General features: G+C 59.3%; 2 protein-coding genes across 5 annotated transcripts in view; both read left to right on the top strand.

The window, feature by feature from the left end:
- The window catches only part of Fbxo31 (F-box protein 31), a 30,754-nt gene extending 23,121 nt beyond the window's left edge, over positions 1 to 7,633 (top strand). For both annotated transcript variants that reach the window (XM_013144379.3, XM_003460788.5), the window contains 4 exons: positions 1,616 to 1,725; positions 1,945 to 2,098; positions 3,210 to 3,562; positions 5,682 to 7,633. In XM_013144379.3, coding sequence (XP_012999833.1) covers positions 1,616 to 1,725; positions 1,945 to 2,098; positions 3,210 to 3,562; positions 5,682 to 5,904 — 840 coding nt within the window. In that variant the 3' untranslated portion in view covers positions 5,905 to 7,633. The remainder of the gene's footprint in view (positions 1 to 1,615; positions 1,726 to 1,944; positions 2,099 to 3,209; positions 3,563 to 5,681) is intronic.
- Positions 7,634 to 10,700: 3,067 nt separating this feature from the next.
- On the top strand, positions 10,701 to 22,488 carry CUNH16orf95 (chromosome unknown C16orf95 homolog). Of its 3 annotated transcripts, XM_063247757.1 has the most exons (7): positions 10,701 to 11,227; positions 15,176 to 15,233; positions 16,967 to 17,018; positions 17,939 to 18,073; positions 20,317 to 20,463; positions 21,505 to 21,701; positions 22,282 to 22,488. In XM_063247757.1, exons 1-6 carry the CDS (start codon positions 11,164 to 11,166, stop codon positions 21,652 to 21,654), a joined length of 606 nt encoding a protein of 201 aa, XP_063103827.1. In that variant the 5' UTR covers positions 10,701 to 11,163; the 3' UTR covers positions 21,655 to 21,701; positions 22,282 to 22,488. The 3 variants fall into 3 exon arrangements, with proteins under 3 accessions (XP_063103827.1, XP_004999228.1, XP_012999826.1); XM_004999171.4 differs by lacking the exons at positions 10,701 to 11,227; positions 15,176 to 15,233 and adding an exon at positions 15,450 to 15,809; XM_013144372.3 differs by lacking the exons at positions 10,701 to 11,227; positions 15,176 to 15,233 and adding an exon at positions 15,450 to 15,809 and having other exon boundaries at positions 22,285 to 22,488.
- Positions 22,489 to 23,254: the final 766 nt, after the last annotated feature.

Raw genomic sequence — 23,254 nt, forward strand, 5'->3', positions numbered from 1 at the left:
GGGGGCGGAAGGAGAGGGCAGGGGCCAGGTGCCCCCCACCTCACCGTCTCCTGGGGCCCTGGGAAGAGGAGGTGAGGTGAGGTGAGGGTCACTGAGTGCTGCACAGGGGGCGGCCCTGCGCGCGTGAGAATTACCCCTGCCGAAGGGGCGGGCACGTGTCCTCCCAGCACTCGAGGGCTGAGGCAGAAGGCTGACACGTTTAATTCCAGCCCGGGCAGTTTAGCAACTTAGTGGGTCCTTGTCGCAAAGAGTGAGAAAAGCGGGCTGAGATAGAGCTCAGTGGCACAGCGCTGCCTGGCAAGTGTGCGGTTGTGAGTTCGATCCTGGGTGAAGACCCTGGCTTCGGTCACTAGTGGAGAAGTAAAGTTACTCTGCCCTGTGCGTCCAGGCTCTAGATGTCTCCTCCCCACCTTTCATGAGACTGGGTCTCTCTGTGTATCCCAGCTGGGCTCCAGCTCACAGCCGTCCTCCTGCCTCAGCCTCTTGAGTGCTGGGATCACAGGCACTGAAGGGAAGATTGGACCCCGATGGTCTGCTTGGCCACCCCTGTTGGCCTGTGGTGGTTTTCTGTGCTCTGGAAGGTTCTGCCCCAGTTGGCTGGGGGGTCTCCCCTGGAAGCAGAGGCTGGCGGCCTCCCAGACCTGCTGTCTTGGTCTGCTTGGGGTGAGGGCAGGAGTCTCGGGCAGCGTCCTCCTCTCATGTGGCGCCTGGTTGGCTGAGCGTCGCTGGTGAAGACTTTGCCAGCCTCCCGGATGCCGTGAGTGCAGTAGCTGCCCTCGGCCACACCCTTCCTCCGTGATGCTCCAGCCTGGAGTCTGCTGACCATGGCCTGAAGCCTTTGAAACCACAAGCCGGGTCCCCCTCTTCCTTCAGTCCTGTGTGCCCGTCCCTTTGTCCCAGTGACAGAAAGCAGACCGACACAGCAATCGGGCGGCGGTGAGGTCTCTGCCTGTCCTTCTTCCATGACATCACTGCTCATCAGTGATGAGCATGCGGGAGAGGGAAGTGCTCGCACCGGGCAGCCAGCGGGCCCTAGGCCCTGAGGCCTGGCCCTGTCCTTTGGCCCCGGAGCCGCCCCCCCTGCCTGCGGCACTGCCCTGCGACTGTCAGAGCAGAAGTCCTGCTGTTCAGCACACTCTATGTCTCTTGTTGCCTAAGCCTTTGGGATGCAGTAAAGAGCATCTTTAAAGATTCCATCTCCCCGGTTTGTGCTGCCGGTGCGTGATGCCTGCCCTGTGGCCCCGGAGACCTCTGCTGTCTCCTGAGTGGGGCGGCAATGCTTTGAATGGCCAGCAGCGTGGTTTGGTTCTTTCTCCTTGTAAACAGATTTGGCCTCCATTTGCAGAGCTCGTGCCGGAGAGTCAGAACCATCACACCGCGTCAGGCACACAGAGGTTCAGACAGACAGGGTGCATCCTGCAGAGCCAAGTCACTGGACACCAGGCTTGCTGACCACACATGCACTGCAGCCCTGGGGCCCAGGAGAGCAGGCCATGAGGCTGCAGAGCACCTGGCAGCAGCAGGCCACGGCCTCTGCAGACTGGCAGGCAGGGCTTCCTGGCGGTTGGCACCATGCAGGGGGTCCCCTGGTGACTGTGCCCACTTCTCTCTGCAGGAGTTCCGGACGTGGCTGAGGGAGGAGTGGGGCCGCACGCTGGAGGACATTTTCCACGAGCACATGCAGGAGCTCATCCTGATGAAGTTCATCTACACCAGTCAGTACGAGTGAGTGCGGGCACCTGCCGCCCTGTCCTCCCCTGTGCCCCTCCATAGGGCCATAGCCAGTGGGATGTTTCCTTCCCCACTGCTGGTGGGGCGGCCTCCTCCAGCAATGCAGGGTGCTGGGGCAGAGGGCTGAGTGTCCAGGCAGGCACCCCCACCCCCAGGACCCTGGATGCCTGCTGGGCCGAGTTGAGCCTCATGCCTTCTGCCTGCTCCCCGCAGCAACTGTCTGACCTACCGCCGGATCTACCTCCCGCCTAGCCACCCCGACGACCTCATCAAGCCTGGCCTCTTCAAGGGCACCTATGGCAGCCACGGCCTGGAGATCGTGATGCTCAGCTTCCACGGCCACCATGCCAGGGGCACCAAGATCACGGTGAGCCCTCCCGTGGTGGCTGCCATCTTGGGCGCCGTGCATGCAGCCTCTGACTGGGCCGTCACTGGACTTGGCACTGAGGGGTCACTGTGGCCCACAGCTCTGCCAGGGAGCTTGGAAATTTTGGCTGCCACACACCCTACAGCCCTGGTGGCCCAGAACCTGCCCTCCACACAGTTTGTCAGTCTGGCCACCCTGCAGGGCCCACGGTCAGCTGTGGACATGTGGGTGTCCCCACCCAAGCTCCTCCCCTCGGATGCCTGGAGCACAGTCTTCTGTCAGCCTGGGAGTGGTTCCAGGTGACATGTGTGCACGTGTGGTGGCTGTGTGCTGGCAGACAGCCTGCCGCTGTGGTGGCTGTGGCAGCTGGAGAGAAGCTGTCTGCACTGGCTGAGCTGTGAGCTCAGAGGTCGCCTGCTCACCTGGCCCCAGGAGGCCGCTCTGCATGGCCGATCACTGGGGTGTGGTCACGCCACGCTGGCTGTGACCTCATAGTTGCTAGGCTGGTTTCTGGCAGGCAGTGTCCCCGTGTCCTGGGGGAGCGCCTGGTGCAGCGGTGGGAACAGCATAGGCTGTTCTATCATGCAAAGCTGAGAGGTTTGTCGTTGCCATCCAGGTGGAACGGGCTGGAGCCGGGCCGTGCTCCCGCCCAGCCATCCGGGTTGGCTTCCTGTCCCCATGGAGCTGCAGGACCTGGGTACCCAGGGTTAATACAGGAGCTGCACTTTCCAAGCACGCAGTCCTGGTGCCCTGTGGTCTGCCACCCTGCTGCCGGGCCTCAGAGGTCCCCGCCTCACAGACAGGCCTGCTTCCGCCTGAGGGTTTGAGCACAGGTGGGCACAGCTGTGGCTGTGTGTGTCGCACCTGCGTGCCCAGCAGGCTGCCCGGTCACTGTTGGTGTCACTCACTGGTGCTGCCGTTTCATCTCCCCAGACCCAGATGGGCCCCCTCTGGGTGCAATGTGAGGGCGTCTGAAGCCTGAATGTGGGCACTGGTGCATGTCAGTGGCGGAGCCAGAGGTGCCCATGGGCCCGGGGCTCCTTCGGCCTGGAGGCTGTGTAGTATTTCTGGAGGTCTGAATGCCGCTGATGGTTGCCCTGCTGCTCTGCAGGGTGACCCCAACATCCCCGCCGGGCAGCAGACGGTGGAGATTGACCTGAGGTACCGCATCCAGCTGCCTGACGTCGAGAATCTCCGCAACTTTAACGAGCTGTCGAGGATTGTCCTGGAGGTCGGCGAGCAGGTGCGGCAGGAGCAGCAGCAGGAGGCCGGCGAGGGCCCTTCCCAGGCCCAGGACCCGCCACCCAGGGAGGCCGACACGGTGCCCGCCGAGGGCAGCGGGAAACCTGCAGACGGAGAGGCTGCAGCTGAGCAGCCGGCCCAGTCTGGCAAGGGGCAGCCGTTCGTGCTGCCCATGGGCGTGAGCTCCAGGAACGAGGACTATCCCCGCACCTGCCGGCTGTGGTGAGCACCAGGGGTGGGGCTTCAGCCATGTGGCCCGAGCGCCCAGCCCGAGAGGGGCTCCGCTCCCTGGCGTCCGTCACAGCTGGCTCATAGCAGGGCTCCTCCAGGTGCCTCCCGGAGCATGAGCAGGGTCACTCCACTGATGGCTTCTGGGGGACTCGGTGGCCTAGGACAGGCGAGCTCAAGTGTCCCCAGCGTAGGTGAGGGACAGGTCTCTCCCCAGGGAGCCCTGCCTGCAGCTTGCCCGGGAGCTCTTTGAGGCTGCTGTCTGCTACTGCTCATGCAGCCCAGTCGTGGCCGTGGCGCCCCCGTGGCCTCTCCTCTCTTCCACCCATTCTGCTCTCCTTCCCTGCCCCCGCAGGTGCTCTGGCCCTCCCTGCAGGCCCAGGCGGGGTTGATGACCTGGCAGAGTCCGTGAGGTCCCGGCTCCCCTCCCTCGACTTGGCTCTTCTGCCTCGGGCCCTGCACTCTGGGGCTGTTTTAAAGTTAACGCAGGGCTGGGGCTGGAGCTCAGCAACACGGCGCCTGCCTTGCAAGCACGAGCCCCGGGGCTCAATTCTTACTGCCAAAAAACTCCAACAAATAGGGCCAGGAATTTAGCTCCTGCCTGGCAGGTGTGAGGTCGTGAGTTCAGTTCCTGGTAACCACCCCCCCCCCAAAAAAAAAAACACCAACAAATACAGTAAGAGAGCTACAGTTAACAGAAGTGGGGTGGAACGGGAAATCCAGCTCCTCGGTGCTGCTGCCCACGCCTCAGTGCTGACCGGCTGCCCCGTCTGGTGCTGCCGTATTGGACAGTGTGCACCACAGCACTGGGCGCCATGGGCCCTGTCCGTCTCCTGCTGTCACAGGTACCTGGCCTCCGCCTTTGTCAGCTGTCACTTTCCCTTGGCTTCTGGACGGCTGCTGTCTCAGGCCAGCAGCAGTCGGCGGGGCATTTCCCAGGAAAGCCACTGTTCAGGGTGACCTTTTCCCATGTGGAGCTCCCAGCGGGGATCTGGGCAACTGGATAGGGCTTCGTTGAGGGAAAATCGCTTTCTGTGTGCTGTGCAAGCAGGACAGGGCTGACCTGGGTTGCTGTAGAGGGAGGCCCATAAACTTTAGCGTTGAGTGCGGTTCGATGGTTGAAAACTCTTGTTCGACTGTTAAGGAAAAGGGCTCTGTTATTTCTGTAAACATCTCACAGCTCCCAGGACCCCGCGGCCAGCAGAGCTCACTGCGGGCCCTACGCATGCTGTGGCCGCCTGGGTGCGCCGCCTCTCTGTTGGAGTACAGGACGCTCTCCAGCCTGTGAGATGCACCTGGTCCCTTTGGCTGCTCTGCAACCTTGCGGGGATACTGCTGGCCTCTTCTGTGTGCCAGTGGCCACTGCTTCTCCCCCAGCTAAGAAGCCTCTGAACCGCAGGGCTGCATGCCCGTCCCCTTCCCTGTGGAGCCTCCATGGGCACCATTGGGCCAACACTGACCTCTCTGTGGCCAGAGCTTCGAGGTTTTTGCAAGCTGTATTTTATTCTATTATTATTAGTTTTTTTGGTCTTTTGTTTTTTTATTGGTACCAGGGATCGAACTCACGAGCACACACTTGCAAGGCAGGCGCTTATGCCACTGAGCTAAATCCCCAGCTCCGCAAGCTGTATTTTAAACTAACACTGGTCTCAGAGCCATCAGTGTCTGTACGTGGCCGCTGCATGTGCTGTCTCTCATGTATCTTTGTTAGTGCGGGATATAACGATTCCCGAAACTTTAAGATGAGAGTTTCCATGGCCTGGTGTGTTCCTGTCATGGAATTTCTGTGTGTCCACCCAGGGCTCCTACTGCAGCCAGGGAAGGTGGGGGACGTGGTGGTCAGCAAGGGCCCAGATCTGGGCAAACCCTGGGCTCCAGACCACGAGCTCCAGCCCTAAGCAGCCCAAGCATCCAGTGCACTGGCTATGCTGGCCCTCGGCGATGGACACGCAGGCCTCCAGCTGCCCCCGCAGAGACAGGCCTCTTGACGCCGCTGGCCTGCGCCTGGCGCACTGCTAGGGCCCACCTGGCGAGGAGGGTGTGCTGGCACGCTCTGAGGGCCCTGCCCGTGCCCGGGGCCCCCTCCCTCACGCTGTGGCTCTTGCCTCCGCAGCTTCTACGGCACAGGCCTCATTGCTGGCCACGGCTTCACCAGCCCCGAGCGCACCCCTGGCGTCTTCGTCCTGTTCGACGAGGACCGCTTTGGCTTCATCTGGCTGGAGCTGAAGTCCTTCAGCCTGTACAGCCGCGTCCGGGCCGCCTTCCGGAACGCCGATGCGCCCTCGCCCCAGGCCTTCGAGGAGATGCTCAAGAACATCCAGTCCCTCACGTCCTGACCGCCCTGCCCCTGCGGGCCGGCCTGGTGCGCCCCGCGTCGTGCCGGAAGCAGCATGCACTTGGACACGCGGCCTTTCACCAGGACGTGCGCTTTCTCGTTGGACTCCGGCCGGCCCGAGACACTTTATGTATAGCGTGTAACATATCCTGTACATTGTTGGTAGTCGTGAAGGGGACGCTGAGCATGTGAGGACAGAGAAGGGAAGAGTGAGCGAGCAGAGTGAGCCTGACCCCGAGGAGTGGCTGTGGCACGCAGGGACAGACTGGGGGCCAGGTCCCTGGCGAGTGTCTTCGAGGCAAAACAGGACCCCCCTTTGGGGTTACGGCGCAGCAGCCGGGCATGTTCCCCTGAGCAGATGCAGTGCAGGGTCCGGGAGGTGGCGAGGAGACATCCCGCTGGCACCCACATGGGTGAGGGGAGGACGGTGTGCCTGGAGCCACCCGGGTTGGGGCCAGGCCTCAGGTAGGGTTCCCAGTCTCTGCTGGCCCGCCAGGCGTTAGGGCCCAGGCATTTCACTCCGGTCCTTTCCCCGTTGGTGAAATTGGGCTAGCCCTGCAGGTCCCGGGACCGTCAGTGTAGACATCCGCAGCATCTGTACCATTCCCTGGCAGCCGTGTCTACACTGCTTCTGCATCTGCTTCCGAGGCTCCTCTGACGCCCGGCTGTCCCGGCTCCAGGCTGGGTGTTGTTCTGCGCCCATGCCCCACGCTCCCCCTTCTGCGCCCGCTCTGCACCCAGTGGCCTGGCACTTGCGGGTGTCCAGTCTGCAGGGCACAGGGCTGTCCCCACGCTTTGCTGTCATTGCGTGGCACACACAGGCTGAACAGGTGCACTTCAGAGCCATTTGCAGGTGGGAGCGTGGCCTTCCAGCCCTTCTGGAGGCCGGGACCCTGCGGCACGGAGGCCTGAGAGCCACTGTGGCCCTGCTTGTTGGCGCCTGCATTTGTAGACCCCCATCCACGGCCTGGCTGACACTGGTGTCTCTGGAAGGACAGGGCCCCTTGGACTCTGTCACACTTCCTGCCCTGTGGCTCGTGCAGCCCTGGGTGGGCTCCCGGTGTGCACCTTCCCTCTCATGGCTGGCCCCTCATGGCTGCTCTGAACCGTCCTCCAGGCGCTCAGGACTTACTCTGCTGCTGAGAGATACCCTGGCAGTCATGTGGTGCCTTTGCCTAGAGATCCACCGGGGACACCCCATGAAACATTTTCCTAATTAATTTTTCCCCAACTGGCCTTAAACTTCCACGGTCCTACCTTCCACTCACCGGCAGCACCTCACTTTGCTCCCGAGTGCAGAGCTGAGCAGCTCTTGCGAGGTCCCCATGTGACGCTGCCCCTGGAGGATCTGACGGGATGCAGGTCGAGAGGCCGAGAGGCAGGCAGAGCAGGCAGGCGTCCTCCTGGGCAGGGCAGCGCCCCTGACCTGTGAAGTGAGACACCCCGGGTGCTTCTGCCCCAGTCTAGCGTTTTTTGCAGGACTGAGCCTGACGTCTGTGTCACTTCCTTGCCAGAAGAGGCAGCCCAAGAACGGAGGACAGTGGAGACCAAGGACGGTTGGGTGCCCTGTAAGTTTCACCACTGTTGATAGGAACCCTAGAGAAAGCATTTTTTACTCAGAGCCGCGGCTTGCTCTGAGGGACCCTTCTGCTCGGAGGAATCCCTTTAGCGCTGTAAAGAGCACAGTGATTGAAGAGACGTAATTATTAAAAAAAAGCCTCAAATCTAAACGGTGTAGCCTGCTTCTAGTTTATTTAAATGGTTTCTACTGATAGTTTCCAAAGTAACCAAGGCTCTGAGGAGCCCATGGCAGGGTGGGTCGTCCCACCATTTGTGAGACCTGGATACTGCATGTGGGGCCTGCAGCCTGGAAGGAGAGGTCTGGTTGGCCTGCTGGCCACCAGGATGCTACAGTCGCTCGGAGAACGTGGCTGGTTTTTTCCCATTCTTATGTGTCCCATGTCACATCCTTAAGTTACACAGGGGACAGATTGCACGTGTACTAGCAGCTCCCAGCTCCATTCACTGCAAGTGAGGCTCCAGCATGGTAGATGAAACCGGGCATGGTGGTTCACATCTGTAATTCCAGCACTGTGGGAAACTGAGACAGGAGGATTGCAAATTTGGAGCCCAGCCCATGCGGCTTAGTGACTTAGCCTGACCCTGTCTCAAAAAATGAGAACTGGGATGGAGCTCAGTGTGAAGGCCTGGACTCTGTCTCCGTAATGAAAAATAAAACAGATGGCTGATGCACTGTTGGGTCTCGGGTCCCCCGAGGAGCCTGGCTGTGCAGTTTGGGACCCTGGGGCCCACATGGTGCCTGCCTGGGAAGGTGGCGGGCAGATGCAGGACAGTGCCAGGGCTTTTCCTGTCGCTCGGTGGCAGGTCTGCCCCGGGTTCTGGGCCTTTCTGTAGGGCTCAGGGTGGGCTTTGGGATGCGCATGCTGGCCTAATGACCCCTGACTCGAGCCAGCTGACTGTGCAGCTGGGAACAACTGGAGGCTGACAGGCAGGCTGGGCCGTCACCCGCTGAGTCAGATGACTGGCTGTCATCAGCCAGGAGTGCAGGGCAGCTGTGCTGTGTCCCCACATCCGCTCAGCTGGGCGGGCGGCAGGTGGCCTCATTCCTGGGCGCTGTCCAAAGCCAGTGCCCTCGCCTCTGAGCCAGGCTTCTTTTTCTTTTTTTTTCCGTCTTTTTCCTTTTTATCTGTACCAGGGATCGAACTCACGACTGCCTGCTTGTGAGGCAGGCGCTTATGTTGCTGAGCTAAACCCCCAGCCCCCAGGCTTCTTTTTCATCTCCTGCGTGTCTGTGATGGGGACCACAGCCAAGGCAGTGTGGGGTGCCCGGGGCCGTGCATCCAACCCCCCGAGAGCAGAGGGGCGCTGAGCTGGGGTAATGGCCGGTCACCTGTCACATGCTACCTGGCTGCTCTACCTGGGGTGGTGCAGCTCCCTGTCCCCGAAGGCCCGGATGATTCTGCCAGGTCTGACTCCAGAGTTGCGCACCCCCAGCCTTCCCTTTGTCTCCGCTCCCTGAAGTCTCTTTGTAGTGCGACCTCTAGTGGGGATGCAGGGTCTCTGCACCGGATGTGATCCCAGCCAGCAGTGGGAAAAGGGAGCTGCTGCCCCAGGGCACCTGCTCTGCCCCTCGGTGAGGAGCGATGACTACAAAGTTTGCAGGCTTCACCTTGACCTGGTCTGAAGGTGCAACCTGCACCGAGCATGTCACCCACTGGTCCTAAGGCAGTGTGTCACCTCCAGGCCTCCTGGCAGCCGTGGCCTGGAAGAGCCCCCAGGTCCCAGGCGGTGTCCCAGCTCTCCATCCGGGCCAGGCACCACCAGGGCAGCGTTCGAGTGTTGTCCTCCTGTGACAGCTTGGGAGGTGCAGGTTGGTTAGGATCAGCCCCCTTTTCGGGGGAGGGGGCTCAGAGAGGTTGAGTAAGATAACCCGAGGTCTTGCAGCCAGGAGTTTTGAGGGAGCACTGCTCGGTTCTGATGGAAAATCCATAACCAGGGAAACTGTCCTGGACGTTGTTCCCAGAGTTGATGCAGTGCACACAGAGCCGGCACACAGAGCAGACGCGGAACACCCCACACCCCCAGCTCCACCCCCACCCCCACCTCGGAGCTTCCCTCTTGCAAAGACAGTGGGCTCTGCTGCATGGATTCTCGCAGCCACACTTTCTCAGCGTTGTTTCCAAGAATATCCTTCCCGATGAAGCCCCCTGCCCCTACACTGTGAAGTTTTGGCACCATGGACACACGGTTCACTTCCTGTCTGTACACCTGTGCTTTGTGCTGCAAAACAGCAGGCTTTGTGTTACCCCCCCCCACGAGGCAGCGCTTGCCCCATGGTGTGGGGGTCCCTCACGCATGGGCCGAGGGCCTTCCCTCCGCCGCTGGCCGGTCCTCCACAGTGTGCACCACCAGTTTGCTTATCCATCTCTCGGCAGTGGGCACCAGCTTCTTCTGTGGGATGTTTTACGGGCCAAGTCCCTGTCAATCTGTGCTCGTTAGTTTCCTCTCACTGCTGAGACAGAACACCCAACACCCGAGGTAAAGGGGCAAAGGGGTATTTGGCTCACAGTTTGTGGAGGTTTCGGTCCACAGTCGGCCAGCTGCGAGGCAGGGTGACTTGGCAGAGGGACACTGCAGAGAACGGTTCATGGTGATCACAAGGATGCAAAAGCAACAAGTGAGACAGACGAGACTCCGTGCTCCTTCTGCTGTATGCAGGCTGCCTGCCCTGGCATGAGAGCAGGACTCGCACCCTTAACCTTGGGCAAATACCTGACCAGTCAGCAGACTGACCTGCTCACCACACAACCTTAATCCCAGCGTCAAACACTTCGGTGTGGCCACCTCTGAAAAGCCCACCCTGGGACGTGTGAGGCATTGAGGGGACATCTAGACACAGTGTTGACGACACCCACAGGTGGTCTCTGCAGGACTGTGTGGTGAGTGCACGCGCAGGCCCAGCAGAGACTTCTGTGCCAGGGCCCCGTGTCCCCAGTAGCAGTAGAGGAGAATTCCCGCTCCCTCGGTCCTCACCAGCCGTGCTGTCAGCCCCTCGTGTGTGGCAGGGACACACTGGGGGTGACCGCACCTCCTTCCAGGTGCCCACTGCCACTGTGAGTGGCAGTGCGTCTGTCCCTGGTCCCGCCCGCCTGTGGCTCTGCCCTGGAGCCCACCCCGTGGAGTCATCGTGACATCAGTGCTGAGACCCGAGCTCAGGGTCAATGCACCCTGCGGTGGATGACCCTCCTGAAGCCACTGCTGTGCATGACTTGGGTCCCGGGGGCCTGGCACAGAACTAGACCTAATTTCTATCCTCTGCTCAGGCTTCTGGGTCTCTGCTCCCCTTCGAGACTTGGGGGCCTGAGGCGGGGAGGCGGCCTGATTGTCATGGAACTTCTCTCCTCTGTCAGCAGAGTTCCACAGTTCCATGGGCGGCAAGCTCTCCGAGGGCGCCATGGGGACAGGACACACTGTGGGCGGGTGGCTGGGCAGCCTCTTCTCTCAGAGTGCGTCTCAGTGAGTTCAGAGGAAGCGGGTCCTCGGGCTGTCAGTGGGGTGGGGACCCGCAGGCTCTGGAGGTAGCACGCTGTCCTACACCCGGTGGGCTGGTAGCCTGCGCACTTTCCTTAATGCTGTGAGCTCGGAGGAGGTACTGTGTCCCCGGGCAGGCTGCAGGAGGCCAAAGTGAAGGCAGACCAGGGCGGACGTGGGTGTCCTGTGACCATAAGAAGAGAATAAAATGTCACCATCGGCGAGACGGAGAATAAAAGTGAAGATGACATCAGAGACTCCAAGAAGGAAGGGTAAGGGTTTGAGCTGCTGTTGGGGGGACTGGTGGGGGACGCAGCTGACATGGACATGAACCCCCACAGCTCGGGGACACCTGGGATCCCAACTCAGAATGCTCAGAATCCCACGCGGTGAAACCCAAAAACTCTCCACGGGGGGAAATGACATTTAGAAGGTTAGAGTTGCTTAGACCTCATCAACCTGAGTTTTAACTCATCCGTCACCGTCTGTTTCTAGACTCACCATCTTTCCTCATCAGGGTCACGTTAGGCCAGTCTGTCCTGGAGTCATAAACCACAGAGGTCCAGTTCTTCTCTGGCTTAGCCATGTGGGTGTCTGTGTGATGTTTCCGAAGCTGGCCCCGTGCAGACACGTGGGTTTGGCGGGCGGGCTCTGGGCACGGGGCCACATGTGCTCCAGCTGCCTCTGCCTCAGTCCCCCGCTCTGTGCAAGTGGAAGGGTCATTCCGGGTGGCCACTGCGGGCCACCCTGCGGACAGTGTCCTTCCAGAGGGTGGGTCTCTTCCCTGTGCTTGTCTACCCACAGGGCTTTGCGACTGAGCTGGGACCCTGTTTTGGTGCCTGGCACCATGGAGTTGACCCTCTACCCTGCCAGTGTACCCCAACCCAGCAGAGAGGGTCCCCCGCAGCCCTGCCTTGGGGCAGTCTGCACTTGCATTGGGAGGCGGTCTCTTCTGGGGAGCGTCAGATGCTTCCAAAGTCCCAGTCTGAAGCCGGGTGGGGGAGGCGTGTTCTCTTGGCTTTCTCTTTAGCAAAGCTGTTGCCCGCTTCCGTCTCCTTTCCCTGCATCTGTTCAGCTCTTTCCAGAACAGTGAGTTAGCAGTCGCTTTAGCCCTGACTCAGGAGTTGCCAGGTCTCCAGAGGACACTGCTCTTGCCTCTGGGGAACGAGAGCCCCAGCTCTGGGCTCCAGCACCAGCCTGCAGCACACACGGAGGTGCCACAAGGTCTTTTTTTTTTTTTTTTTTTGGTACCAGGGATTGAACTCACAAGCTTGCACTTGCCAGGCAGGTGCTTATGCCACTGAGCTAAATCCCCAGCCCTGACACAAGGTCTTTTAAAAATCTGAATGAGGCTACAGCTCCGCGCAGTAAGAGTGACTTGTCAGACAGGTAGTAGGAGGGGGTCGTCTGGGCTCAGGCTCCTTAGAGCAGACCTCAAGATGAAGATGTGCAAGTAGTTTATTGGACAGGAGCCCTGGAAGACAGGCAAGATGAGGACGGCAGCGGCCAGCACAGAGGTGTCAGGAAGGGCAGCAGTGTGGGCAGCTGGAGTTCAGCCTATGTGGGACACCAGGAGGTACAGGATGCGCCCTGGAGTTACCCTCGGTGGTGCAGACACACCGGAACACTTCTCCACCTTGCCTGTCACTGCCGAGGGCTTCTTCCATCTGCAGTGGGCCAGGTGGCACTGGGCTCTGGGAGCAGCCGTGGGGCAGGGCAGGTGCCCGCCGCCTTGGGTGTGCGGCAGTGCGTGCTAATGGGCCGGGCAGCTCCACAGCGCAGGGTCAGCTTTCGTGCAGGACAGCCAGTAGCCCAAGGGGCTTCTGTGCAGACTCAGGACAGAGTTCCCCTGGGAGGCCAGAGGTGTGTCGTGGCAAGCTGAGCGTAAGGCACAGGCGGGCTCCTCTCACGCTCACAGCCAGGGGCCCTCGGCTGGCGAACAAACTGCACCACTGAGCCCAGCTCCCCTGCCAGGGTGAGAGCACAGCCGTCTGGGGGACAGGGGATACCTGTGACTGTTTCTCTCTGTTCAGAGGCTTGGATCCTGGTGACTCTTGGACTCACACAGCTCTCTGCTCTTCACTGCCCTTACCTGGGGGTTTTAGAAACAGAATACCTGGAAGAGGCATACTTCCTAGCCACAGGCTTCTCTGGGCCTGCTTCTGTCTTCTGAAGCAGTGAGTCGCCCTCATGCTAGATGCAGGGAGCTGAGAGAGAACCAGGACCACCATGCCACTTGCAGGACAGACCGACCCTGCTGCGTCCTCACCTGTCCTGGCTGTCTTAAGCAGTGTCCATGCTGTCTCCTCTGAGCATCTCAAGCTCCCTCGGGGTCTGGGTCTCCAGAGGACACTGCTCCTGCCTCTGGGAGAACAAGAGCCCCTGGGATGTAGAACTGTGGCGGGCACCAGCCCAGCAGGGGTAAGCCTGTGGGTTCTAGACTCAGTGCACAAACCAAAACCAAAACCAAAACCAAAAAATGACCCTGGGATTAGTTCGAGATTGTCACTATTTTACAGACAAATCTGAGGCTCTGAAATCAGGCAGCTGGGCAACCATGAGGCAAGGACGACAGAGTGTCCTTCAGAGCACAGCCCATGGCGCGTGGATTCCCTGTCCGTTTTCAGGGACCGAATACGCGCTCGGGGCCTGGCATCCTTGCTGTACGCTTCATCCATGTTGCCGTGGGCTGCAGCTACACCCTTCCCCAGCAGCGTGCTCCTCTCTGACTATGCCATCCTTTCTTTCTAATCCTTTCTTCAAAGGGTAGACATCTAAGTCATTTCATTTCTAGCTTGGGACTTGTGAAAGTACTCGATATTTTTGTTCATGTGCTAGTGGATTTACACTTTTGTCTTTCGTGAAGCCAGGTGGTTACAGGATTTTCCTATGTTTAGGTTTTGTAAACACTGCCTTTATTAATTTACTGAGCAGTGTACAAGCATTCCAGCTGCCATATCCTTAACAGACTTGGTATTCTCTGTCTTTTAACTTCAGCTATTTTTTTTTTTGAGACAGGGTCTCGCTATGCAGTTTAGGCTGGACTTGAACTCACTTTGTAGCCCAGGTTGGTCTTGAACTCCCAACAATCCTCCTGCCCGTCTCCTAAATGCTGGAATTACAGGTGTGCGCCACCATATCTGGCCTTGACTTTAGCCATTCTTGGATGGGTGGGGATAGTGAGAAAGTGGTCTTTACATCAAACAAGAAGGTGTCTCGGTGGTGAGGACCAGAGCCTCTAGGGACACACGAGTCTGTGTTCTGTGCCCTGCAGTGACGCTGCAGTGGCCTCAGGAGGAAGACGGAGACACAGAGATGCCACATGTACATCCTGACACAGGTGACAGCCTGGACATCAGCAGAAGGGCAGGGGTGCCTCGCACTCAGTGAGCAGGGCAGGAAGCCTGGTTCCCACAGATCCTGACCTCTAGCATTTAAATAAGAGCCAAGAATCATCCAAGTGGTACCCGGACACATCCTCTTGGCTTTCTGACCCGAATACAGTGCACGGAGAGGCTACCCATTGGGTTTAGTTGCTCAACCATTTCCAAGAAGTTCAAGCCGCAATTTGAGATAATTTCCGGAACAAAACCAGGAGCAGCAAGCTCTGAGTTTTGTGTATCACGTCTCCATCCTACGGCTGCCCAAACACACACAGGGGGAGCATGAGACACTAAGGGGCAAAGGAAAAACAGGCTGGAGGCCTCTGGCTTCAGAGAGCACCCAGATTACACAACGCTGAGTCCCACCACCGTTAAACCAGGTTGTTCAAGAAATTACACATTTCCCTGAAGGTCACAAAGCCCTTTACTAGGGGGTGTCAGATTTAGCGCATGAAAATCAATTTCACATATAGAGGCTGACCGAATATAAGCATTTCTGAGATAGCTTAAGGGTTGTTCTTACACTAGGAAACTTGTCAGGCTCTGTAGAGCTTGGTGGCATGTCCGTGTAGTGCCAGCACCCTAGGAGGCTGAGACAGGATGATCCTGAGTTGGAGCCCCGCCTGGGCTCCCAGAGAATAGATTCTGTCTCAAGATAATTTAAAAAAAATTTTTAAGGGGCTGGGAATGTACCTCAATGCAAAAATCTTGGATTTCCCAGTACGAGGGAAAAAAAGACAAGAAAAACTGGTCCACCTGAATGAACTGAGATACCCTCCCTCTCCCAATCCTCCCCTGCCGGGACGGGGCTGCTTCCACGTTTTTCTCTCCTTGCAGGGGACCAACAATCCGGCAGGAACGCCCCGCCGGGGCACAGGCCCGGCAGTCGGAAGTGGTAAGTGAGTCAGGTCCAGGGCGGTGGGCTTCCAGAGCTGACGTCCAGCCCGCAGGTTAGAGAAAGGCCGCTGCGGCACAAGCTGAGCGCTCACCCGCGCGGCTCCTCCACTCACCGCCGAGCCCTACTGCGAGGGACCAATCAGCTGCCAGCTAAGTGCACGTCCATACAAAGCATCACCTGAATGGCTGAGCGCCGGCCAATCAGTGGGACGCACAGGGGCACGCATGAGGCCGAGGTGCAAGCCGGGAAGGCGACTGAAGCCTAGTTTGAGGGTCGCTGCCAGCCTTGGGCGATGGCGCGCGTGCGGGCTCGGCTCCGTTTTCACTGTGGCCCTCGTGATGCAGTTTGCGATGCCCTGAGCCCTTGCGGAGGCGCTCCTGCCGCGTAGCATCGGCTCACACCAAGGCGCTTCGTGACGCGGGGGGCCGCCCCAAGCCTGCGCGGGATGACCCGGGCGCGGAGGGGCCCGGAGTCGCCGGCCCAGCGGCCGCTGAGCCCGCGGAAGCGAGGCTGCTTTTCGTTCTGGGCGCCTGCGGCTGTCAGGAGGCGACCTTCGGGCGGGGATGTGTCGAGGTGCCTAGGGACTCTCCGGTTTCCCGCGTCCTTTCCTTTGTGTTGTCTCTAGTGAGGCAGCGTCGCCATGGTGCCTTGCGGTTTCCTTGACTGTGAAATGAGTCGACTGACTTAACAAAGGACAAGAGTGTCTTCTCCCCGTAACTCAACGGCAGAGTCCCACGGTGGTCTCACGGGCTGGCTTGGGTCACGCCACAGTACTGACACCGTCTCTGAGACCAGCTGGACCTCCTCTTTCCGTCTGGGGGTAGTGGGCTGAGATGAGTGTGGTCCTCTCCCAGAACACAGCAGAGCTGGAGGGTGCTGTACAGGACGACTGCTCCCCATGCCCACCCCAGTCATTCCAGCATCAGCTCAAGGGCAAGGGATGGAGCTCAGTGGCAGAGCACTTGCCTGCCGTACATGAAGCTTTGGGTTCTGTCCCCAGCACTGGGGGAAAAGTCGAAGCTGTTACTTTAAATAAAACTGTAATGAATGCTATACAACGAAACACAAATACCCACACAATACCGTCCTGTTCTGTAGTTTCCAGGCTCCATGTTACAAAGCACTTGGCCTGCTCACCTTAAGAAGCTCAGCTTTACTTTGTGTGGTATTCCTGCTGGGGTTCTGTGGCCAACAGTGTAGCAGTTTGTTGGGAATGGGCATGCCTGACCCAGGCTATGTAGCTCCAAATGCTTTGTTATCCTGGAGACAAAGCACCCAGGTATTTGCACTGGAAGTTTTATTCTGTGGAGTTTGACTACATCCAGTACTTGAGTAAGCTTGGAGGTGTTGGATCAAGTGTCCTTGGTGGGCAGTTGGCAGCTCCACGTCTTGGAAAGTCCTCACCAGATTAGAACTCTCAGGTCTTTCTTGATGGGCCAGGCCCAAGTTTAGCTGGAGTGTGTTGGAGGTAATTGGCTGGGCAATTAGGAGTCTGTAGCAGCCGGTACCTGGGAGCCCAGCTGGGAGCTCCTCAGTGAGCCCTCCTCAGGCTTGTCACCCTCCTCGGACTTGTCACCCTTGGCTCCTCTGGGCCTCAGAGGGATGGCCCTGCCTTTCAGGATTTTGTGCCAGGAGTCAGGTCTAGCAAGGCAGACCCAGCACTCTCCCAGCAGGCTGCCCCCAATATACGCAAACCTCGGAGTGTTTGTAAGTCTCCTGTTCTTTTCTAGGAAGAATACAAGTCAGACCTTCAAGAAAGAAGTGTGCCTCCAAGATCGTCCAGTAAGGAAACGTTCACTTCTTTGTCCCAACTCTTCGGGGCTGGAGTAGTGGAGGCTGTGGGGCCAGAGGTTGTGTCTCATGAAAGGCTCACCAGATACGGAAATGTATGATTGTAGGGGCATCACTGATCCCCCAAAATCTCTATGTAGGGTCAGCTTCTTCCCCTCTGTGCTTAGTGGTACATAGACAAAGGAGAAAAGAGGCCTTCAGTGCAGCACAGGAGGGCTGCAGAAATGCAGGTACCCTCAATGAGACCAAAGAAGTGGGGCTCCTTGAATCAGGTCTGGCTGGGGGAGGAGTTTGAGAGGGGGGCAAAATGACAGCTGATTGGAAGGAGCATCTGCCTGTGCAAAACAGGAGACAGAAAGACTTACTGGGGGCAGTAAAATCTAGAAGTTCTTCTTGGAGAGATAAGTTGCTTCTCTGGGCCCGGTACCAAGTTGGGCGGACGTCATGGTAGACACAGGTAAGCCCCGGGCTGGCACAATCTGTCGCTTAGAACTCCTGAGCCCCGTGGAGTCCCTCTGCGTAGCCCCAGGCATCAGCATCTTCGTCTACCCCTAGAGGGGGTGGCATCCTCAGCAGCAGGAAGCGCGGTGTGAGGAATGAGGAGCCCAGAGCAGTCAGTCCCCCACTTGCCTCCAGAGGCTTCTGACCTCGGCTCTTGGCAAAACGGGAGCTGGGGCTCGTTCCCAGAGGGCAGCAGCACGTGGTCGAGAATCCCAGCACGCCCAGGCTTCGTGGGCCTTGCTGCCGGCCGCATAGTGTGCCTGTGTCTGAGCTGCGGCAGGAGTCGGGCACCTGTTCCTTCTCCTGGACATTCTCCCTCTGGCCACCGACTTAGGATTCTAGATAGTTCCTTGGCTGAGGTCAGAAGTGCCGCAGAATACTTAACCCCGTCTTTTCTGGATCTTGCTTAGTGTTCCAGGTTGGGTCGCTCCCGAGAGCACGTCTGCTGTAAGTGCCGTGCCAGGTTCAGGGGCCGCCTACCTGTGCCCAGGGCTGAGGCAGCACTGCCCTACTGGGTCCCGCTGTCCTTGAGGCCGCGGAAACAGGTAAGTGTCTTGCCAGGGGCCATGAAGGTGGACATCAGAATTATGCCCTATATCAAGGAGAGTTTAGAATTTCTGAGAGACACTGTGTTTTTAAACAGATTCAGAAATATATTTACGGAAGTGGGATTGACGTTGGTAAGCTGTCCGTATGGAAGGGTGGCAGACATTCCTGGGGAAGCCACGGCCCGCCCACCTGATGAGCCTGGGCCCAGCTCTTACTGGTTCTTTGTGCCAGTTTACACTCCCCTGAGCATCTGTTCTCACAGTCCCAGGCAGCACCTTGGCATCCTGAGGAAACCTGCTTTCTGCCACGCGGCTTAGCTAGTGTTTTCAGCATCTTTTGTACAGGGTCGTAGTCTCTCTGTCTGGCTCCTTTCCCTGAGCAGTTATTCTGAGAGTTACCCTGCGGCTGTGTGGCTCACCAGGTCCCTGTTAGTGTCCTGCGACGTGAGCACATGGATGTCTGTCTGTCAGTCCCGAACTCCTGTTTCCCATTTTCATCTGCAGCAGATAAAGCTGCTAGGAACATTTTTGTACCAGTCTTGAAAGGGTGTCTGCCTTTGTTTTCCTCGGGTGATTACCTAGGAGTGGGATTCCCAGTGTGTGTTACCTGTTTGATTTTTTTTGTGTGTGTGTTTTTCGTTTTTAGCGGTACCAGGAATCGAACTCATGACCGCACACTTGCAAGGCAGGCGCTTATGCCGCTGAGCTAAATCCCCAGCCCCTCCTGTTTGATTTTTAAGACACTTCCACTGTTTTCCGAAGTGGTCGCTCCCATCAGTAGTGTGCAAAGGCCCACTTCCTTCACAGCTTCCCCGAGGCTTGCTTTAGTCAGTCTTCTGCGTAATGAAACCCTACTAAAAAAAAACCCCCCAAAACAAGCTTGTTTCACTGGGAGTGGTGGTGCACGGCTGTATCCCAGCAGTCAGGAGGCTGAGGCGGGAGGATTGTCAGGAGCTCGAGCCCAGTCTGCACTACATAGCGAGACCCTTTCTCCAGAACCAAAGTGAATACCGTGGAATTTATCCGCCCTCATGAGTGTGCATCTGTCCCCTGTGGCTTTCATTTGCAGGTCTGGGATAGCCGATGGACCGCAGGTCTCACCACACATTTGTCATCGCGATTTACTTCACGTAGTGGCTGTTCAAACATGTGCTCACTGCACGTCTGGGGTGTTTACTGCGAGACTTTAGAGGTCTTTGTGGGTCTGGGTCAGTTCCCTTGTCAGATGTGCAGATCAGTGCTTTTCAGAGAGAGCTTTCCAATCCCAGAGATGCTGACTCTGTCAGCGTGATCTCTCCCATCTCTTGCGGAGCTGTGCCATCCTGCTCACTGGATCAGGGCGCTTTGCCCATGGTGAAACTGAGTTCTTTTTGAGAGGATGGGAGGAAGAAGTGCTTGCTGAGTGGGTGACGCACTGTCCGTCCTCAGTGACATCAGTGCTGGTGTCCACAGCCTGGGGGTTTCCCCCGGGCGTGTGCTGTCCTCCTGGCCTCTTCCGTGTCCTCAGATCTGGCTCAGTGTCCTCTGCCGGACACAATGGGCAGTGCCTTCCCATGGGCAGACAGCATCTTGTTTGCTCCTAGTGCGGCAGCGGCTGGGAGAGTGGGCCTCTTGAGTGCTGGTGATGAGGCTGACCAAGCTGTCCATATCCTGTCAGGGCCAAAGGAGCCCCAGCGGGCACACCCGGCCCCGTGGTGGAAGGGGCACAGAGGGAAGTCATTTTTTGTTGCTTGTGATGGGCACCCAGGCTCCGCGGGCACCGTTGACAGTGGCAACCATGTCATGCCCACTACAGATAAAGAAGTATCTTGGTCTTGGTTACTTTTCTCTCATTGGCTGAGACAATAATCCAACACCCGGAAGGAAGGAAGGAAGGAAGGAAGGAAGGAAGGAAGGAGTTCTATTTAGCTCACAGTTTGTGGAGGTTTCTGTCCATAATGGGCTGCTCCAAGGCAGGGTGGTGGTGGCACGGGGCAGCAGTTCACGGTGGCCGAAAACAGTAAAACAAGAGTGAAAGGGGGGAGGAGCAAGCCTCAGTGCCACACTGGTGTCCCTGCAGATGCTGGGCCAGTGCACCCTGAGGTCTGTGTCGCCCACCTCTGGGACTCATAATAGGGAGACCTTGTTTCTTCAGCTGGGCCTGGGGAGGGGCCCGAGGGGAGCCCTCTGCACATCCTGCTGCCCTCGATGTCCAGACCGGGCCCTGCTCCTGGGAACCTTCTCCTCCCTTCCTCTGGTAGATCCTGAAGACGGTCCAGTCTCCCGTGTCCACGCCCACCATGGCCTGCCTCTGCCTGTGCCATCGCTTTGGGGGCCTGCTCCCGGTGCCCAGGGAACAGGCTGTGATGCCCTACTGGGTGCCCCGGGGCCTGCGGTCGCAGCAGCAGGTAAGGAGGAGGCTGGAAGGACACAGCGTCCTCCCCGAGGTGGGATTCCCCACGGAGGAGGCGGCGGCGGCAGGGTCAAGGGCTGTGGGCGAGCGAAGGCCGGGTGTGCAGCAGAGACCGCCCAGGTCCCCGGGGCTGCCAGGAAGCCCGGGGTGCCCGCTGGGGTGGGGCAGCCGTGCTGGCGCCGCCTGCTGCCGTCTTCCCCTCCTCTTCTGCTCTTTCCTCCCCGCTCCTCCCCTGTCCTGGCCGCCTTCTGCCAGCTCCTCCCTCCCCTGGCCCTGCCCCACCTCCATCTCTTTCTGCACCGCTCCATCTGCACAGGTGACAGAGGGGGTGCCTGGCAGTGGAGGGGAGGGGAGGGGAGGTCAGACTCCCCGCAGCTTCCCGGGGCTCAGCAGGTGTACTCACGGGGTGGTGTTTGCACTGCTGACACGGGACGCGTGGACCTCACATCTTGTGGCTGCCCCGCTCCGGTGGTTGCTGCTTTGTGTGTGTCATGGGTGGAGGCACCGTGTGCTGGTCCTCGTGCCCGCTCTGGCCTCCGCGATGGCACCTGTGAGTGACTGTCACTCGTGGGGCTGGTGTTCGCGGAAGGCGGGGCCTGCAGCAGGACTCAGGCACAGGGCGAGGGTGCTTGGGAGCCACCTCTCCTGGGTACCAGTGAGCCCTGTCCCAGCCATGGAGGTGGCGCCATCAGGTCACAGGAGCCCAGGCCATCATGGCCTTTGGGTGGGGCGCTCACTGCCAGGGCTGTCCCGGCCCTGTCCTCTGATGACCCCAGTGTGGTGGGCTCGAGGCTTGGATCGTGAGCTCAGTGAATGGCCTCAACGATGAGGAGGGGTGAGGAGGGTGAACGTGAACCCCGTGCTCGGAAGCAGGCCAGCTGGCGCACACCCTCTTGCGCTCTGAGGGACAGACCGAGAAGCCGCCCACAAAGCCCTCCCAGTGCCCATTCCACCTTAGTGGGCCGAGTGAGAGTCCCACCCTCTCCCCAGTCCCTGCTTCTGGGGCCCTGTCCTCACACCGCCCCCCTGCCCCCAGGACCCCCTTGGACTCTCAGTCCCGGCGCAACTGCTGGTGGATCCACAAGGTGTACCATCTGCTCACGAGGCAGCTGCTGGCCCTTCACCAGGACAAGCTGCGAGCCCCAGGGAGGGCAGCCTCTCCTGGCCCCCAGCCTCAGCCTTGTGACCCTCCTGCCGGCCTTCCCGGTGCCCTCGTGGTCATTTGGTGTGCAGGTGGGAAGTGGGGCCATGGGTGGTCCTAGGCCCATCGCTCACACCTAGGCATTTTGATCCCAAGGAAATGGGGGGAGTAGGGGGCCCTCCGGGTCCTGGTCCCTAGAGACTGCTGCTCCTCTTGTCTGGATGGACCTGGCAGGCCCATGACTCAGAGCCCACACAGCGGTCCTCTCCCACATGCTCAGCTAGAGATGCTGGCGCCATCCAGGCTGGGATGGGGGGCCCCTGTTCATCTCAGGGTGGACTGCAGTGTCCCCCGTCCTGCCCTGGGGGAACGCTGAGCTCCGGGCCCTGCTGTCCAGTTCTGCCCAGCAGGGATTTGCATCCCTCTGCAGAGGAGGGAGTGGCTGTCAGGCTGAGAGGGTGCTCAGGGTCCCCACCGGGCCGCTCCTGGTGCCCCATTCCAGCCCAGAGCTCCTCATCCCCTAGTGGGGAACCTCACACCTGAGGGGTGCCCTGTCTTCCCTGCCCAGGGTGCACCCAGGTGGGTTCCAGCCCAGGGACCCTCTCCACCCCTGCCTTTCGCTCTGCTCTCCGGCCAGGTGTTTCTGGTTTGACCTTCTAATCTGCCCCACAGCAGAGCGTCAGTGAAAATCTGAGGCGCAGAGCGGATCCCCAGCCAGAGGCTGCGGCGGGAGGCGCCAGTGAGGTCCACTGCCCCCCTGCGGTGGACTCTCTCCTGGGGTTCGGCCTCCGCACTGCTGCCCGGCTGCACCTGTGTCGGCGTGGACATGGGCGAGGTCTGTTGTGAGTGCGGAGAATAAATGTCCCCTGGGAACCGAAAGCAGCGTGGCCCGCAGTTCTCCTTTGGTGGGGTTCCCGCTTCAGCCCTGTGCCCAGGCGGAGGGCATTTCTGTGTGTCCCTCCTCTGCCAGGCGACACCGTTCACTGGGTGAGGCTCTGGGGATCATTTTATTTTTATTTGTTTTTATTTGTTTATGTTTTTAAACAAGCATAAAGCAAAGCAACAAAATGAAACAAAACACAGGATGACATTGGCCCTCAGTGACGGGGCAGCAGGACATCAGCCCTGGTTGCTGGAATGCACACTGCTGAGACCTCATACAAGGCCGGCAGGACCGTCGGCCGGCAGGCACAGCACCAGGCCTGTCTTCCCGTCAGACCCGTCACTGCAGAAACCTTCGGGGCGGCTGCTCGTCCCTGTCATGCTCCTTGGTCCCGACATTTTCCTGTCGTGTCAGCTGGGTGCCGAGTCCTGGGTGCTGCCTGCACTGGCCGCCCTTCCCTGGTGCGGGGACCGGGCTGGGACCAGGGCCCCTATGATCTGAGGCTCCCAGGGTGGTGGAGAGGCGGGGGCAGCGGCCCACTGATGCTCCCCTAATGGTGTTGGGGCCCTGGGTGTGGCTGCTTCTCTTTGGGGCCCGTGGTAGTGGGCCCACCGGGGCACATGGCCGCCACCTCTCCAGGGCTCGCTGGGGCGGCGTGGCTCTCCCCTCCCCGGCCACTGGGTGTGTGGCCTCTTCTCTGGGCCAGCAGTGGTGGGCACAGGGGGAGCCTGGCCCTGATAGTGGCAGGGTGTCTGGGTGAGG

Source organism: Cavia porcellus, unplaced genomic scaffold (assembly GCF_034190915.1).
Source record: "Cavia porcellus strain 051 isolate PalLab524CR breed Dunkin Hartley unplaced genomic scaffold, mCavPor4.1 scaffold_4, whole genome shotgun sequence".
In the NCBI taxonomy this organism is placed as follows: Eukaryota; Metazoa; Chordata; class Mammalia; order Rodentia; family Caviidae; genus Cavia; species Cavia porcellus.

Excerpts from the sequence above, each read along its gene's own strand:
- CUNH16orf95 (XM_004999171.4), top strand. The coding sequence starts at position 15,682 with ATGACCCGGGCGCGGAGGGGCCCGGAGTCGCCGGCCCAGCGGCCGCTG. Across the intron at positions 15,810-16,966 it reads TCGGGCGGGGATGTGTCGAG|GAAGAATACAAGTCAGACCT; the intron begins GTGCCTAGGGAC and ends GTTCTTTTCTAG. Across the intron at positions 17,019-17,938 it reads TGTGCCTCCAAGATCGTCCA|TGTTCCAGGTTGGGTCGCTC; the intron begins GTAAGGAAACGT and ends GATCTTGCTTAG.